General features: G+C 45.6%; 5 protein-coding genes across 5 annotated transcripts; 3 read left to right on the top strand and 2 right to left on the bottom strand.

Moving 5' to 3' along the window:
• Positions 1–270: 270 nt before the first annotated feature.
• BHQ10_004879 (uncharacterized protein) lies at positions 271–2,118 on the bottom strand (the record flags this gene model as incomplete). Its single annotated transcript, XM_040877292.1, has 2 exons — positions 271–568; positions 626–2,118. The coding sequence occupies 2 exons, from the start codon at positions 2,116–2,118 to the stop codon at positions 271–273; spliced, it is 1,791 nt and encodes a 596-aa protein (XP_040733383.1).
• Positions 2,119–2,457: 339 nt separating this feature from the next.
• BHQ10_004878 (uncharacterized protein) lies at positions 2,458–3,979 on the top strand (the record flags this gene model as incomplete). Its single annotated transcript, XM_040877291.1, has 5 exons — positions 2,458–2,641; positions 2,691–2,778; positions 2,841–2,935; positions 2,987–3,222; positions 3,287–3,979. The coding sequence occupies 5 exons, from the start codon at positions 2,458–2,460 to the stop codon at positions 3,977–3,979; spliced, it is 1,296 nt and encodes a 431-aa protein (XP_040733382.1).
• Positions 3,980–4,469: 490 nt separating this feature from the next.
• On the bottom strand, positions 4,470–6,907 carry BHQ10_004877 (uncharacterized protein; the record flags this gene model as incomplete). Its single annotated transcript, XM_040877290.1, has 10 exons — positions 4,470–4,687; positions 4,746–4,881; positions 4,934–5,132; positions 5,190–5,296; positions 5,365–5,470; positions 5,544–5,799; positions 5,856–5,925; positions 5,979–6,023; positions 6,083–6,672; positions 6,877–6,907. 10 exons carry the CDS (start codon positions 6,905–6,907, stop codon positions 4,470–4,472), a joined length of 1,758 nt encoding a protein of 585 aa, XP_040733381.1.
• A 774-nt stretch (positions 6,908–7,681) lies between these two features.
• BHQ10_004876 (uncharacterized protein) lies at positions 7,682–9,094 on the top strand (the record flags this gene model as incomplete). Its single annotated transcript, XM_040877289.1, has 2 exons — positions 7,682–8,537; positions 8,589–9,094. 2 exons carry the CDS (start codon positions 7,682–7,684, stop codon positions 9,092–9,094), a joined length of 1,362 nt encoding a protein of 453 aa, XP_040733380.1.
• A 673-nt stretch (positions 9,095–9,767) lies between these two features.
• BHQ10_004875 (uncharacterized protein) lies at positions 9,768–15,043 on the top strand (the record flags this gene model as incomplete). Its single annotated transcript, XM_040877288.1, has 7 exons — positions 9,768–10,712; positions 10,771–12,413; positions 12,469–12,798; positions 12,852–13,457; positions 13,513–14,389; positions 14,472–14,774; positions 14,837–15,043. The coding sequence occupies 7 exons, from the start codon at positions 9,768–9,770 to the stop codon at positions 15,041–15,043; spliced, it is 4,911 nt and encodes a 1,636-aa protein (XP_040733379.1).
• Between the last annotated feature and the right edge of the window lie 56 nt (positions 15,044–15,099).

Here is a 15,099-nt window from a genome sequence, read left to right as displayed (position 1 = left end):
ACATTTGTTCCTATATATATACTTATACTACATACATACATACAAGCAGACGGGAAGAGAAAAGTACTGGATACGTTCTACACAGGGAAAAGCAAAGCTGAAGGAAAGGGACGGAAAAGCGGAGGAAAGGAAAATTATATATTCTTTTGTATAGGTATGATTATAGACATTACTGGTCTCTTGATTGAACAGACCAATTCAATTTCCTTTATTCTTCATTCACTTTATTCAAGTACAGAGGAAACATTACAGAAAATGTAGGGCGAAGGGTTACATTCTGAAAACACCAAACTTCGTCTCGGTCTCATCAACCTTATTCCTTCCGCCCACAGCAGCCATCAGTCCCATCCCAAGATATCGTCTCGTGTGCGCGGGCGGTATAACGCCATCGTCCCATAAGCGCGCAGAGGAGAATATCGCTGTTGATTCCTGGTCGATTCGTGACTTGAGTTCAGGGTCCGCCGTGCGGCCGACGGCTTCCATGACTGATGAGAGTTGTTCGGAGCCCATGACGCCGATTTTGGAGTTGGGCCACATGAACATTAGTCTGGGGGAGTAGGCGCGGCCACTACATCTCATTAGTTCTATATTGGAAGAGAATGCCTAAGGGGGATGAAAGACGTACCACATGCCGTAATTCCCAGCACCGGCACTCGAGCCAAACACAACCGTGAACTTGGGTACATCAGCACATGCAACAGCCGTCACAAGCTTTGCGCCATTCTTCGCGATTCCGCCCTTCTCCGCATCGGCGCCAACCATAAAGCCCGAAATGTTTTGAAGAAAGACAAGTGGGATGCGACGTTGGGCACATAGCTCAATGAAATGAGCTCCCTTGAGGGATGACTCGGAGAATAAAATTCCATTGTTGGCTACGATACCGACTTGCGTTCCGTATATGCGCGCAAAGCCTGTGACGAGCGTACTGCCGTAGTCGCGCTTGAATTCGGCGAATTCGCTGCCGTCGACGATACGTGCAATGACTTCGTGCACGGGGATTTGTCGGCGGAGGTTTGTGCCGACGATACCGTTTAATTCTTCAGGGTTGTAGAGGGGTTCTTTGATGTCTGTATCCTTTGATAGCCCCGTAAGAGGGATGCTGGTTTTAGGGTAGTTGAGGTTGCTGATTGAGCGGCGCGCGAGGATGAGGGCGTGCGCATCGTCGACGGCGAGGTAGTCTGTTACGCCTGAGATGGTGCTGTGTAGATGGCCGCCGCCTAGATCTTCGGCGGAGACGACTTCGCCAGTTGCTGCTTTGACTAATGGAGGACCCGCGAGGAAGATCGTTCCTTGGTTCTCGACGATGATGGTCTCGTCGCTCATAGCAGGGACGTAGGCGCCTCCAGCAGTACAAGGTCCCATTACCACTGCAATTTGCGGTATGCCTAACGAGCTCATGCGTGCTTGATTGAAGAAGATGCGGCCAAAATGGTCTTTATCGGGAAAGACATCGGCTTGATGGGGKAAATTGGCACCACCGGAATCAACAAGGTAGATACAGGGAAGTTTGTTTTCTTGTGCGACTGCTTGTGCGCGGAGATGCTTCTTAACTGTAATGGGGTAATATGTTCCACCCTTGACGGTGCTGTCATTAGCGACGATCATGCATGTAACGCCTTCGACTGTGCCAATGCCTGTGATTATACCTCCACCTGGGACATCTTCGCCGGGATATACTTCGTGACCCGCGAGGGGTGATAGCTCCAAGAAGGATGTTCCAGGGTCAATTAGAGACGTAACTCGGTCTCGGGGTAGCATCTTCCCTCGAGATATATGCTTTTCTCGCGCCTTTTCGGAGCCACCTTGTGCTATTTTGTCATGTAACTGCGTCATATGCTCCAGCAGTTCGTTCATTTGTGCCGCATTTTCTTTAAAGTCGGTTGACTCGGGATCGACGGCAGTAGGCAGGACGGAGATGGCGTTTGCATGGTGTGGGAAAGTATAATTCGAGACTGGTCTTGACGAGCTGCGCACGACGGCGGTTTTGTTAAACACATGTTTTCTGGATGGTGTTACTCTTCTCTGTCCTGCAATCGTGCAGAGACATCGCCCTGGTCGAAGTCTGGGGATGAACTCTTTCTCCGCAATCTGGCGGAGAACAGGGCGGGAACTGAGCATTGCGGGGACCACTGCTCGACTGCCCGTGATGTCAAGACCTGATCGAGAAATTTGAATAAGAGGTTTTTCTTTGCAATATTGTAGATGTGGTGAGGTGCACGCTGTTGACAAGTTCAGGTAAAGTAGTAAAATCAATGAAAGGTGTGTCAAGATCATCATAAAGCAGGCGGTTTGGCTACAGAGATCCGGCGGAGAGCGACGCTGAGCGATGATTGCCGCGTCCAACCGCTCGGCCGCTTCCAACACTCAATGTAACAACATCCATCATCATCACCTTGTAAAAACAAATCGCTTCATCCATCTCGTCAACTTTCATAACATTATTTTTTGTACACCAAAATGTCTTCAAAGCAGCTCTCTCGTCTACTCCTACGCCCATCCAAATCAGTCGTTGCATGCGGAGCTCGTCCATTGCATAGCCCCGCATGGACCCGACATCATTCTACGAAGCATCCAAAGGGCTTTGTCCCGCCGACAGATGATGACTTGGTGCAGTTGCGGGAAAGTGTACAAGATTTTGCGCGTGAGTATTGCAATTTATACTTTGAAATACCATACTGATCCTGTGACAGGTCGAGAGATACCCGAAGAGGTTGCTGCGCGAACGGATCAACAGAATGAATTCCCAGCTGAGATGTGGAAGAAACTTGGAGAAGCTGGGTAGTTTCTAACCTGACTTGGAAGAATTGAGTATGTAAAAAACTAACACTGAGATCTAATAGCTTCCTCGGTGTAACGGCAGATGAGGAATATGGCGGTCTAGCTATGGGCTATCAAGCGCATTGCACAGTCCTCGAGGAAATTAGCAGAGCTTCAGGTACGTAAAACGACCCTAATTCGTTATTTATACTGAATTGATTTATTACAGGAAGTATCGGTCTATCCTACGCCGCGCACTCACAATTATGTGTCAATCAACTTTCATTAAATGCCAATGCCGCACAAAAGGCAAAATACCTCCCCGGTCTTATTTCTGGTGAAAAAATCGGCGCTCTAGCGATGTCCGAACATTCGGCCGGATCAGATGTTGTTAGCATGAAGACTACTGCTAAAGCTGTGGATGGGGGATGGCTACTCAACGGGACGAAGATGTGGATCACAAACGTTTGTCTCTTCCTCGACCAGAATATACCGAAGGAAACTTGACTAACGTTGACTTGCTGTATAGGGCCCTGATGCAGATTTCATCGTCGTCTACGCCAAAACAGAACCCGAAAAAGCTTCCAAGGGTATCTCCGCATTCATCGTTGAAAAGGAATTCAAGGGCTTCTCTTGCGCGCGCAAACTCGACAAACTCGGCATGCGTGGCTCGAATACCGGCGAACTCGTCTTTGAGGACGTCTTCATCCCCAAAGAGAACCTTCTCGGTGAACTCAATCGCGGAGTTAAAGTACTCATGGAGGGATTGGATCTGGAGCGTCTCGTTCTGAGCGCTGGTCCGCTTGGAATTATGCAATCAGCCCTTGATCTCGTGCTACCGTACACTCATACCAGGAAGCAATTCAACACCCCTATTGCGCACAACCAATTGATTCAAGGCAAATTAGCAGATATGTACACCAAACTCGCTGCTTCGCGGGCCTACACCTACGCAACTGCTAAATCAATCGATGAGTCTAGTGTTACACCATCCGGCACACTGATTAGAACACAGGATTGTGCGGGCGCGATCTTGTATGCGGCAGAACGCGCGACGGAATGTACGCTAGATGCTATTCAGCTTATGGGTGGGAATGGGTATATTAATGAGATTGCGGCGGGGAGGKTATTGAGAGATGCAAAGCTGTATGAGATTGGGGCTGGGACAAGTGAGATTAGGAGGATGGTAATTGGACGGGCTTTCAATAAAGAGTATGCTTAGCTTGAGCATTCTGTTATACATAGAACACATCATCAGTTGAAATGATCCATGATTTGAATGTATCTTTTTGAACTCCATCTCCCATGAAGCCGAGTGAGCTGCCCGTACATGTAGCATGAAGTTCTAACCCTAGAAGTGATAGGGCTCTGCTTTTCAGAAACCTACATGTAGTAAAATAAAAAGCAATGCTTGTAGAATTGAGCATTTAGCTTGAGCAATTCATTATAGGCAAAAGGTGATGTAGGTGATTCATGCATGAGCCATATGATATGGAGAAACCCCTACAACACTCACTTGTCCACCAAGGGAGCTAATCCAAAGGTGTGCATTATAGGAACATTGTTTAAATATATCGGATTGTCAAGGTTTTAGTAACTCGACTAGAAGAGAAAGGCTTGTAAAACAAGTACAAATGCCTCATAGGGGCACAACAACTTCACAAATACTGTATGAAACGCACATACATATATCAACTGGTGGCAATAATCCGCTAATAATAGCTTGCTTTAGCAAAAGTGATACTGCTCTTCCCAATGACTTTTCCTTTTGAAGTAGTCTCAAATTTCAGAATTCCCTCTTGAGCCCCGATAACCACTTTCACGGAATAACTTAGTTCATATACCATTTCTCCATCAATGAACTTGCTGTCAAATTGATTGAGGTCGACTCCAGTAAAGTCACTTTTTATTCTGCCAATATACTTGACGCCTAGGATTTGTAAGTCTCCGACATGAAGGAGCATCAATAGCTTGAGATCACAACTTACCAGGATTCTCAATTCGTTCTGGAGCCTCCATCAGATCCGAGGCGTACAGATTTGTGTATCTGTTAAGCGAATATGAAGGCCAGTGACTCGAGCAAATATTCACAGTCATGGAGTAATCTTCATTGTATTTCTCTCCCTAATATAGAACAGGTTAGAGCACGTTTCTGTTAGACCAGAACCTATTATACCTTTTTGATCATCCATTTCATTATTCCTGCGACAGTTTTCTGGCCCCGGTATCGATCCCAATACGAATGCTTTTCATCATCAATACCTTCTCGAAATTTTAAATCCCAGTCAAACCCGTAATGTCGGCGACATCTTCTTGCTGTAGCCCGGATGCCGTGCAAACCACGAAGTGCAGCTCCTTGAACAATAGCACCCTGCCTGAGGTAAACTGTTAGTGAGCTCTTATATGTCGAAGGCGGAGGACTGTAAACTAACGGGTTGCTTGGTACCGTGATGGCCATTTTCTCGTTAGAGCCAAACGTTTTTTTGATTGCTTTTCGCAGATATTCTGAATCTCCGAAACCACCAACGAGAATGATTCTCTATTGAAAATATTGTTAGCATAGAAAGACTCAAGTTATTGTGATACCTTCCAAGGTTAGGTATATACATTTATTGTGCCATGCTCCATCTCCTTGTTTGCATCTTTGATCTGTGTTTTGATCAAGTCTATGATCTGATTCACGACTGGATCGAATATATCGCGAAGATCTTCGCTAGAACTATATATTAGTACTGGCATCATTGAAGACTTTCCGGTCATAATATTGAAAATACATTTCCACATACTCGGATATAATAACCGCCTGATCGTCATCATCGTAGTATTGAGGATCCACCTCCAAAGACCTCATAGGGAACTCGATATCATGCGTAGTGTCTTCACTATTATGACCAAAATTCCTCTTTATGCGTTCAAAGCAACTCATAAAGGTACTTCCAGGGCCCTTTCTCTTCATTGGTAGCTTATCAAAGGCAGGGCCGAAGCGTTCAGACATGAGCTTGTAAAAGTTTCTGTCAAGTGCAGTCGATCCACATTTTCCACCTAGACTGTGACTTAATTGCAGATTCATCATGTGCTGTGCTACAAGAGAGACCTACCGATTCCTGTGCAAAGCTCTTCAAAGGCCAGTGTTGGTTGGGTTTCTGTCACTAGATATGTTGTGATATCCTTATACGTTTAGACCTGGCACTAGCCTTAATCTTGGAATCTAGATCACGTACAACAGTCCCTCCTCCACAATCGCACACCAGAACTCCATCACCAGCCTGAAAATCTCTGATTAGTTCTCAGGCTTGTAGTAGATAATCAAATTGTGAGTTCCTACCTTGACCGGAACACCGACTATGTCAGTTGTGCTTCGTGTTAGAGCTGCAATGGCAGCCGCCTCTGGCTCCGTGATCATGTTAATCGCATCTAATGGTCTCCCAGGCCTAGAGCCAAAACCTGCTCTCTGTGCGGCCTCTCTTGTTGCAGCCTGCGCTTGGTCGGACCATATCGCTGGCATTGTGAACCAAAACTCGATGGGGGACACCCTCAAGACGGGCTCAGTGAGTTGTTTCTCAAGTGTGAGCATAATGTGGTCGTATATGCCGGTAAGGTAATCGGCGACAACAGTCACTGCATCTTTATTTGCGGGTAGTTGCAGAATGCCCGATTTGGTTGCCTGCTCCAGAATTGGGTCATCGTACTTTGTCAACGGAGCGTTTTTGTCAAGAAGCAATTTGGTCCATGAGTAGAATTTATGTCCTGGTTCAACCCCAAACCCCCAGCGCCGCGTTCCAATCTTCTTATTCTCCTCTGGATAAGCGATAGTGGAAGGTGTTTTGAGAACATTCTCGGTATCTCGTCCTGTTCCGGGCCATGTGTTGATAATACATAGATCGACGTCATCGATGGAATTCACGTAAGCCGCTCCTAGCAGAGGACTCGAATCAGCAATTTTAGGCTTGACTAGGAAAGAAAAAGGAGAAAGTTGCTACCCGTAAATGTTGTTCCATAATCAACCGCCACGATGATCTTATCCCTCGAAACTGGAGAGAGAGAGTTGGATTTGGTATTAATACCGCCAAAGCCTCCAAAAGTAGACATATTTGCACGAGTTACAATCTTGGAAATTACTTACAGAGATCAGAGCAGAATCTGGGAGCATGTTCAAGCTTGGGATGTTATATGTAGATTCATACGGCAGTAACGGCACTGCAAGTGTATAAGCGCCAGAGATAGAGACAGACGAAGATAGCAGATGAAACATAGGAAATCAAGCCTTGTCGAAGCTAACTGCTAGAAGGGGATACATCTGAAACGCCATAGTAACTGTAGGAGCTATTTATAAGCTATGCAAGATGGTCCCGATATGTAAAGTGGTTGGAAGTGAGGCAGTGTTCTGAATTTATTGATATGGTGTGTATCTTAGCGCTGGCGCTATTCATGCGTACAGGGGACTTTCCAACGCTACAAGTTTGGCTACTAGATTGCATATGCATATTTTCAGCCCCCGCTATCAGCTCCTCATTTGTAAATAGCATAAGTGCAGGCAGGACCCCTCGCCTTGTACGTGGTTTCTCCCCTCGAATTGTGTTTCAGCACTATTAATTATTCTACAGGTGAACAAAGTTGTTGCCCCAAATGCTTGGATTTCTCAATGACATAATCAAAACTGTGGCCAAATTGCAGGACTCAGACAAGATGAGAGAAGATGATGTCGAGGATAGCAGAAGATCAATACACCGTCAGGATAAGGTACGTATGCAATACCTTCGGCTAAAGGCATTGGTTGCTGTGATTTTCATATTCTTCAGCTAACCCTCGATAAAAGGAACAGCAGAAAAGAACAAAACATCATGCAGCGGGGGAAATAAGGAGAGACTTATCGGAAGTCCCAAATTCATCCATAGCCGAAGCAGACGGGGACATCGCAAGCCAAATGAACAGCTCAAGTAGAAAGCGTGGTGCTCTTTCAACGACGACAAGAAGTATTACTACTAGCAGCCGGCCTTCTGATGAGATCTCTAAGCAAACCGCTACTCACGATCGAGAAGAAGTACCGGAGAGAACCTCTATTCAAATCAGCAAAGACCAACAGAGAATAGAAGAAAAACGTCTGCATGGGCCTATAGAAAAAGAGCAAGAAGCAAAGATTGAGCACTTGCAAGCTTGTATGAAGCAATTGACCATCGAACAATCAGAATTACAATTCAAGCTGGGCCAGGCCCAAAAGAGGGAGCAAGATTTACTTCGGGATTTTCGCACACAGCTTGAAAATCACCAACTAGAGAATCAAGAATTGTCACAGCACTTGAAGGCCACACACGAGGAATCAAAAAGGCTCAAAATTTCCAATGCTTCTTTACAAGGTGTACTTGACGACATTCAAGAACGCGCGTTTCGCTCCATGGGTAAAGGAGGGTGGTCAGCACCGGAAGACGGAAAAGTTCGCGACAATTTCCTGAGACTTCAAGAAAAAATCAAGAAATGGGCCAAAACGAACGCTCTACAAATTTCTAACGGCAAGGATTTGGATCATTTGAAGATCGACCAAAAGCGAGATATCATCAAAAGCTTGTCTGGCTATTGTGTTCCAGGCAGTTGGGACGATATCATCCAAATGATGACTCCATCTGTGGCTAGAAGAGTACCTTATATTTTTACCCATGCACTTCTCTCAAAAGACATCTTTGGCGGCATATTTGAGAATCCCTTCCTCACGTTGGAAGTGCTTGAGGGCGCCAGTTTCCCAGCTGCATCACAACTCACCGGTCTTTACCAGGCTATGAAGGAGAGTAAGCAATTCCGAAAATCATAAACATTTTGACAAGGCTGACATAAGATAGTCGACGCAACTGAAGCGCACATCTGGCGGGCACAGATGCTCCGGGTTCTACAGACTCCATATAGGGTTTCCAAATCAGACATCACTTTCGTCGGAAGATTGGAGGTGAATCTGTCACGAATGGGCGATCTACGCTCGGAGCAATTCCTTTCTGGTTCAGTAGGATGCTTACTTGGTAGACCAGGCGGAGGTGAACAATTGGCGAAGAAAGGATTGGCAGACATATACATCTTTGCAGCACAGCTGTCATTGTCAGTATGGACACAACGATCATTTCTAGAATGTCCCAAACTCCACCAAGATAGCCGTTTCCGTAATGGAGACGAGCTAATGAGTGCTCATGCAATGCATCATCTCGATGATGAGGAAGATACGCGACTAGATGGACAGCCCATTATTGCCATAATCCAGCCACCTGTCCTTGCCTTCGGAAATGATGATGCTGAACACTATGAGCAATACAAAATCTGGGCAAAGGCAATTGTTTTGATAGGCGAAAAAACATAAAAAAATCTTAGTGTTAGTTCGTGCCAAACTCTGAAGTTCATTCGTGATAGATAAGCAGGACTCTCATTTCCATAGTCTATTGACAGGCTTTGTAAGGTATCGCTTGAGAAGAATTACGCGACAGAGAGCTACCTACCTAACATGCCTAAAAACTGTGAGAACAAGGGTTAGAAAAGCTGATGCACTGGTTGCTTGACTAGTAAGTTCGCTAATTGTTAGTAGTTCTGTCATTCCACTCCATTCCCTGCCCAGGAGGTCTGCGCCGCATTTCTCGACCAGTGAGAATCGTAGCCAAAAATCATTCGGCGGCAACATTCTGACTATGCACAGGTTAGTGTTTGGAATGATCTTAAAAAAGTAAAAAGAGCAATCATGCTTATTATCTTTCTTTGTGATTGCAAGGCTGAAACCAATTGGTCGCGGCAGAATAGCCTACCCTGCCTGGATGGTGTGACCAATTCCTACAGCCTTGCAATGCAGCATAGATTTGGAATCAGACTTAGATGTCTTTCCAGCTTACAAAAGGCCCAGGATCTTGAACCGCAAGTAGTGATGACCATAAAATTCCGTCGCTCAGCTCCGGAAATTGATTCTACCTTAGCCCTAATCCGACGGAACCCACGGTACTGTTCTTCCATCTCACAAACGCCTCAAGACTGATATATCCTGAAAAATGAAGTCACTTACTACGGAGCGAGCTCGAAAGATAATAGACGAAGTCCGAGTCTATAACGGGGGTATCACTGAAGAAGAACGGCGCGATACTTCAGAAATTGTACTCCAAGCACTGGAGAACGTCCGTCAGCAACTGGGTGCAGTTACCCGCACACTCGCACAAGATCTTTATACAAGCGAGTCAAGATTCGTCTATGAGCTCATTCAAAATGCGGAGGACAATTACTATAGTAGTGCACACAATGATAGCCCTTACATCAAATTCACTCTCATGCCCGAGGAGATTATCGTTGAAAATAACGAGCTCGGTTTCAACGAGGCAGATGTACGCTCGATCTGCAAAGTCCGCGATAGTACCAAAGTCAACAAAATAGGATTTATAGGGGAAAAAGGAATAGGATTCAAGTCTGTCTTTCAGGTAGCTCAAAAAGTTCGAATTCAGTCGGGTCCATTCGATTTTTATTTTGAGCATCTTCCATCGGGCAACGGAATGGGCATGATCACTCCCTTTAACGAGGAAGAGAATGTTGGAGTCTACGAAGACGGAACTCGAATAACTTTGACCCTTATTCAGCCCGATGATTTCAACAAGAGATCCGAGGACCTTCTTGGTATCCCGGATGCCCTTATTATCTTTCTGCCGAAACTACAAAAAATTGAAGTTTTGATCCATGGAGAAAACGGGGATTCTTCTAGAACCGTGCATGAAAGTCACGAAAATGGTCAAAATTCGAAGCTTATCATACGAGTGGATGACACCGTTTCCGAACAGTTCTTCCACGTGGAAAGGGAAACGTTTCAGGGTCTACCTTCACATACTGCTCGGGAGAACAGAGACAGGGCGGAGGTAGTACTTGCCTTCCCAATCACCAGTGACTCAAGGCCAGTTGTTGAGCAACAATTCACTTTTTCGTTCCTCCCTGTTAGAAAATTTGGGTTTTGTGTATGATTGATTCCAATCCCCAAGATAGGCTTCAGAACAAGCACTGACTAGATCCAAGTTTCTGATTCAATCTGATTTCATTACTGCAGCCAACAGACAAGACATCCTTCAGTGTCGCTGGAACGACGCTTTACTGCAGCATGTATCCGAAGTCTTCGTCAACGCAGTGATTAAGTTCTGCTCTCGTCCTGTTCTCCAATATGAGTGGCTCTCCTACTTGCCAGGTAATAGCATCGCTCATGAGTTTTGGCAAGATCTTCATGATATGATCATCAAAGCATTAGCCAAACATCCGATTCTTTTGACTCGCAAAGGCGTTAGACAATTACCTTCTCGACTACAGCGACTATCTAAGGGGCATTGTGATAAGCATGGAGAACCATTGTTCGAAGACCTCCAGCAGGAGGTGTACCTGTCATCAGACTATTCTACCGAACACCGTAAATACCTGCAAGAATTGGGCGTAACGGACCTTTCGTGGAACAACATCATCGCAAGGATAACCCCTTATCTGCGGGGGGAAAACCCACGATTTCTTCATCCGGACCAGGATGATGATTGGCACACGAGTGTAGCGAACTTATTGTTGCGAGGGCTGAAGGATAAGGACACTGAAGCTAAAATCAAAGAATTGCCCTTGATACCCTTGCGAGATGGTTCTCTGAGTAACAATGGATCCAAAACCATATATTTCCCATCTGATGTTCTGGGAAACCATGTCCCATCGGACTTGGGCATGCAGATTGTGGATGACGATGCGCTTGAGAACAATGCACAAAAATCATTATATGAGAAGCTGGGAGTGCAATATTGTAGCCCTGCATTTGTCGCAAGGCAGATTGTCAAGAGATACAACCCCCCGCAGAGAATCAATCTTGCGGAATCCGTCTCTCATCTAAAGTACCTCTATGAGTCACTCCCCGACGAAGCACTGAACAAGTGCATCTTTGTAATGAATCAAAGCGAAATTCCCATATACCGGAAATTCGTAACTTTCGGGCGATCTATAATTGTGGACGATCTCTATTTCGATACAATTGGGGACTTCGGCACTAGACACCTGGCCCAGGAGCTCCGGGAGGTGACTGGATCATCCTGCATTAATATTTTAAATGACGCTTACCTTGGAGCTATTTCTTTGACTGATGAAATAAACGGCCGATCATGGAAGCAATGGCTGGAAGAGAAAATTCTAATTCGCAAAGTACCCAGACTACAACACCCGTCTACAACTGGTATTTCTCTTCTCTTTACTAAGATCATTGAATTTCGACCCCAACTTCTTGCGGGCGTTCTCAAGAGATACTGGAGTAGCTACCAGAGCCAGAAAACCGTCGCTATTGAACAGGCGATTCGCAATGCAGAGGTTCCATGCCACGGAACTAACACTCATTATCCTCTAAAAGCTACTTATCTTCCTACTCCACGATTGATGGAAATATGTCAGCATGCTCGTATCAATGATTATTTTGACCTTTTTATTGATTTTGGTTCCTCTTCAGAGGGGTCTGAAACCGGACTTGCTCAATGGGAATTCCTCAAAGTATTCGGCGTCGGAATAACGCCGGATATTAATTTCTTTAGAGACGTTATCTCTGCCTTGATTGAAAATACTACTGGAAAGAAATTAAAAGATGGTCTTTTCTACGTGTATGAACAGCTCTTTGAGGAGATTTCCTACGCCGACGGGGATGATATCAGGTACGAGTTTCCAAACTACCAAATAACCATTCGATGTTTTGCTAAAATACAAAAGTGATATGCTCTATGACTTGGAAGCTGTCTGTCTCCCAGAAACCACCGTTTCTTGTACAACTCTAGATACTTGTCTTTGGAGTGGACTATCTGGCTTGCACCTCACAGACTGCCTCTCACAATACGCAGAATATGCAGGAAATACTCGAGTCAGCTTTCTTTTTCGAGATATTCTAAGTCTGGGAGATGCGAGCTATCAGACGTATCTAGAAGAGCTGACTTATCTTCGGAAGCATGTGTCTGCCGTATACATAAACTTCGAACATATGTGCGCGGTATATGCTGAGTTGCTGGTTACATGTACCACGGTGGAGGCGTCGGGGGCCATCCGGTAGGTGATGTTCTTTTCTCATGTGCGAGGTACTGGCTAAAAACAATATTCAGAGATGCATTTACAAAAGACAAGCTTATATTTTTACCTGGCGAACAAATTTGGGTTGCACCTCATTCATGCGTCTGGGCCGAAACTTCCAATGTTGGTGGGCAATACGGAATTGGGGCTGTATATCCTGACCTAGCGGGTCTATTCACCGAAAAGCTGCGCATTAAAGCACCAACCATTGCGACGTATATTGAGCAGCTACGGTTGCTCGCCGCCAAGGATAATGGTAGCCAACTAGTCGAAATCAAACGCGCCATCAACTGTATTAATGATTTGAGTCCAACAGACGAAAGCTTAGAGGAGATGATGCAGCTGTCTTGTCTACCTGTCCGCGCTCCAGGGTCAACGCTCAAGTTAATGAGCCCGTCTGAGGTATTCTTCGTTCCGGATAGACGAGAATATGGAGAATTGTTTGAGGGGAAAGTTCCCGTTCTGGACTTTTCACTCGAAGAGATACACGCTCTCCATCCATTTTTGAACGCTCTGGGAGTCACTGACAGATACATGTCCGTGGCAGCGAAAGAGACTACCAAGGTTCAGAGACCATCAGAGACCCCATCAAAGGAGCTAAGCCAGGCTTTTCGAGCAAAATCGAAAGCTTTCTATCGGTAAGTGATTTGTTCCTGAACTTTGAGCCTATGACGATATTCTAATTTATAGTAGATGCGCCCTCCACTATAGAAGCACAAAAGCTCAAACTAATAGCCAAGATATCTATCATAAGCTTCGACATGCGTTAGTCTACGAAAGTGATGGCTTCACGAAAGAAATTCGACTGTCCTACGGGGGTCTAACAGTCACTGCACTCAGTGACCGAGGCACATTCCACCTCGAAGAGAAAGAAGGAATACTGAATCTATTTGTCCCGAGAGACAATGTGCAGAGGGAGAAATGCTACTTGACGCAATTACCAAATGAGCTCCGACAATATCTCCTCCTCATGGAGAATAGCTTTGGAGCGTCCAAAGCTTTCTTGATGGTTATTCAGGCTTCTTCTATCTATGTCCTAGACGAGGTTTTGGATGATGAGGGGATAGTGAGGATCCCGGATAGTGATTTGGAGGCTTTTGAGCAGGCAGAAGAGGGCAGCACTTCTTTAGGAGAGGATTTCCATATTCCTGCTGGGAGAACGGAAAGCCCTCGAGATAATTCACTGCCAGAAACCCAGGTGGATATCGAAAACCGTGCATATACGCCATCTTCGGAGGAGGAAGTTCACTCGGTTACATCGCACTCTAGATCCTCAACGCAGTACATACCTGTACATCAAACTGAACATGTTCATCGATATAACACCCCTGGCATACAAGATGAGGCCCCAGCGCCACCACTGGCCGAGCCATCACAATACGTCCGAGTTCTCGAGAAGGTTATCCAAGTAGCCCAACGCACCAACATACCGTTAAGACATGCTGGACGCGAGGCTTCTGCAGCTAGAACCGGCGGCTTCACTTCGGAAGAACACGTATCAGCATTTGGAGCCAGGTCACAGAATCAATTAGCACATGACATCAAAATCGGAGCAGCTGGTGAGCTATTCGTAAGTTTACACCCACGATACCCTAAAACAAAAAACACCTAGAAGTAAAATGCACAGGGTCAAAAACTGACCATTGACTCAGGTCTTCGAACTCCTTCGCAATCTATACCTCCCAGATTTCGGCCGCGACAACTGGAAGAGCACAATCCGAAAAGAAGTCGCCGTCCACCCCGCATACGCCGACCTTGCTCCATGGAACGGAGTAGAAACCTCGGATATAATATACTACGATTCCGCCTCGAGACTGACGCAGATTCTGATTGACAACGGTTATCTACCGAGCCATCAATGGCAGTACAGGATTCCACGATATCTGATAGAAGTCAAATCCACCACGGGTAATTGCGACAACGCATTCTTCATGAGCAAGAGCCAATATAGACGCGTAAGTCTTATCCCAACACATCTCCATCAAAGGATAAAAGGGCTAATTATTGATTTTGAAAGATGCAAAACCAAACCTTCGACGATCAAACCCTCCAAGAATTCAGAACCATCTACGTGATATTCCGAGTCTACAACCTTGGCAAGGACGATATGAGTCTGCGCATTTATGTAGATCCGGATGCTCTGCGACGGCAAGGTGTGTTGCGGTTTACGCCGGAATCGTATAGTGTTACTCCTGGTGATGATGTAGAGGGTGATGGAAACTAGGTTCATCTATAGACTCGGGGCTCAAGGCTTTACATAGGGCTGGTGATTGGATGTGT

This window comes from Talaromyces amestolkiae (assembly GCF_001896365.1).
Source record: "Talaromyces amestolkiae strain CIB chromosome Unknown scaffold8.1, whole genome shotgun sequence".
In the NCBI taxonomy this organism is placed as follows: Eukaryota; Fungi; Ascomycota; class Eurotiomycetes; order Eurotiales; family Trichocomaceae; genus Talaromyces; species Talaromyces amestolkiae.
The sequence above is the reverse complement of the archived record's forward strand: the minus strand, read 5'-3'. Positions and strand labels throughout refer to the sequence as shown.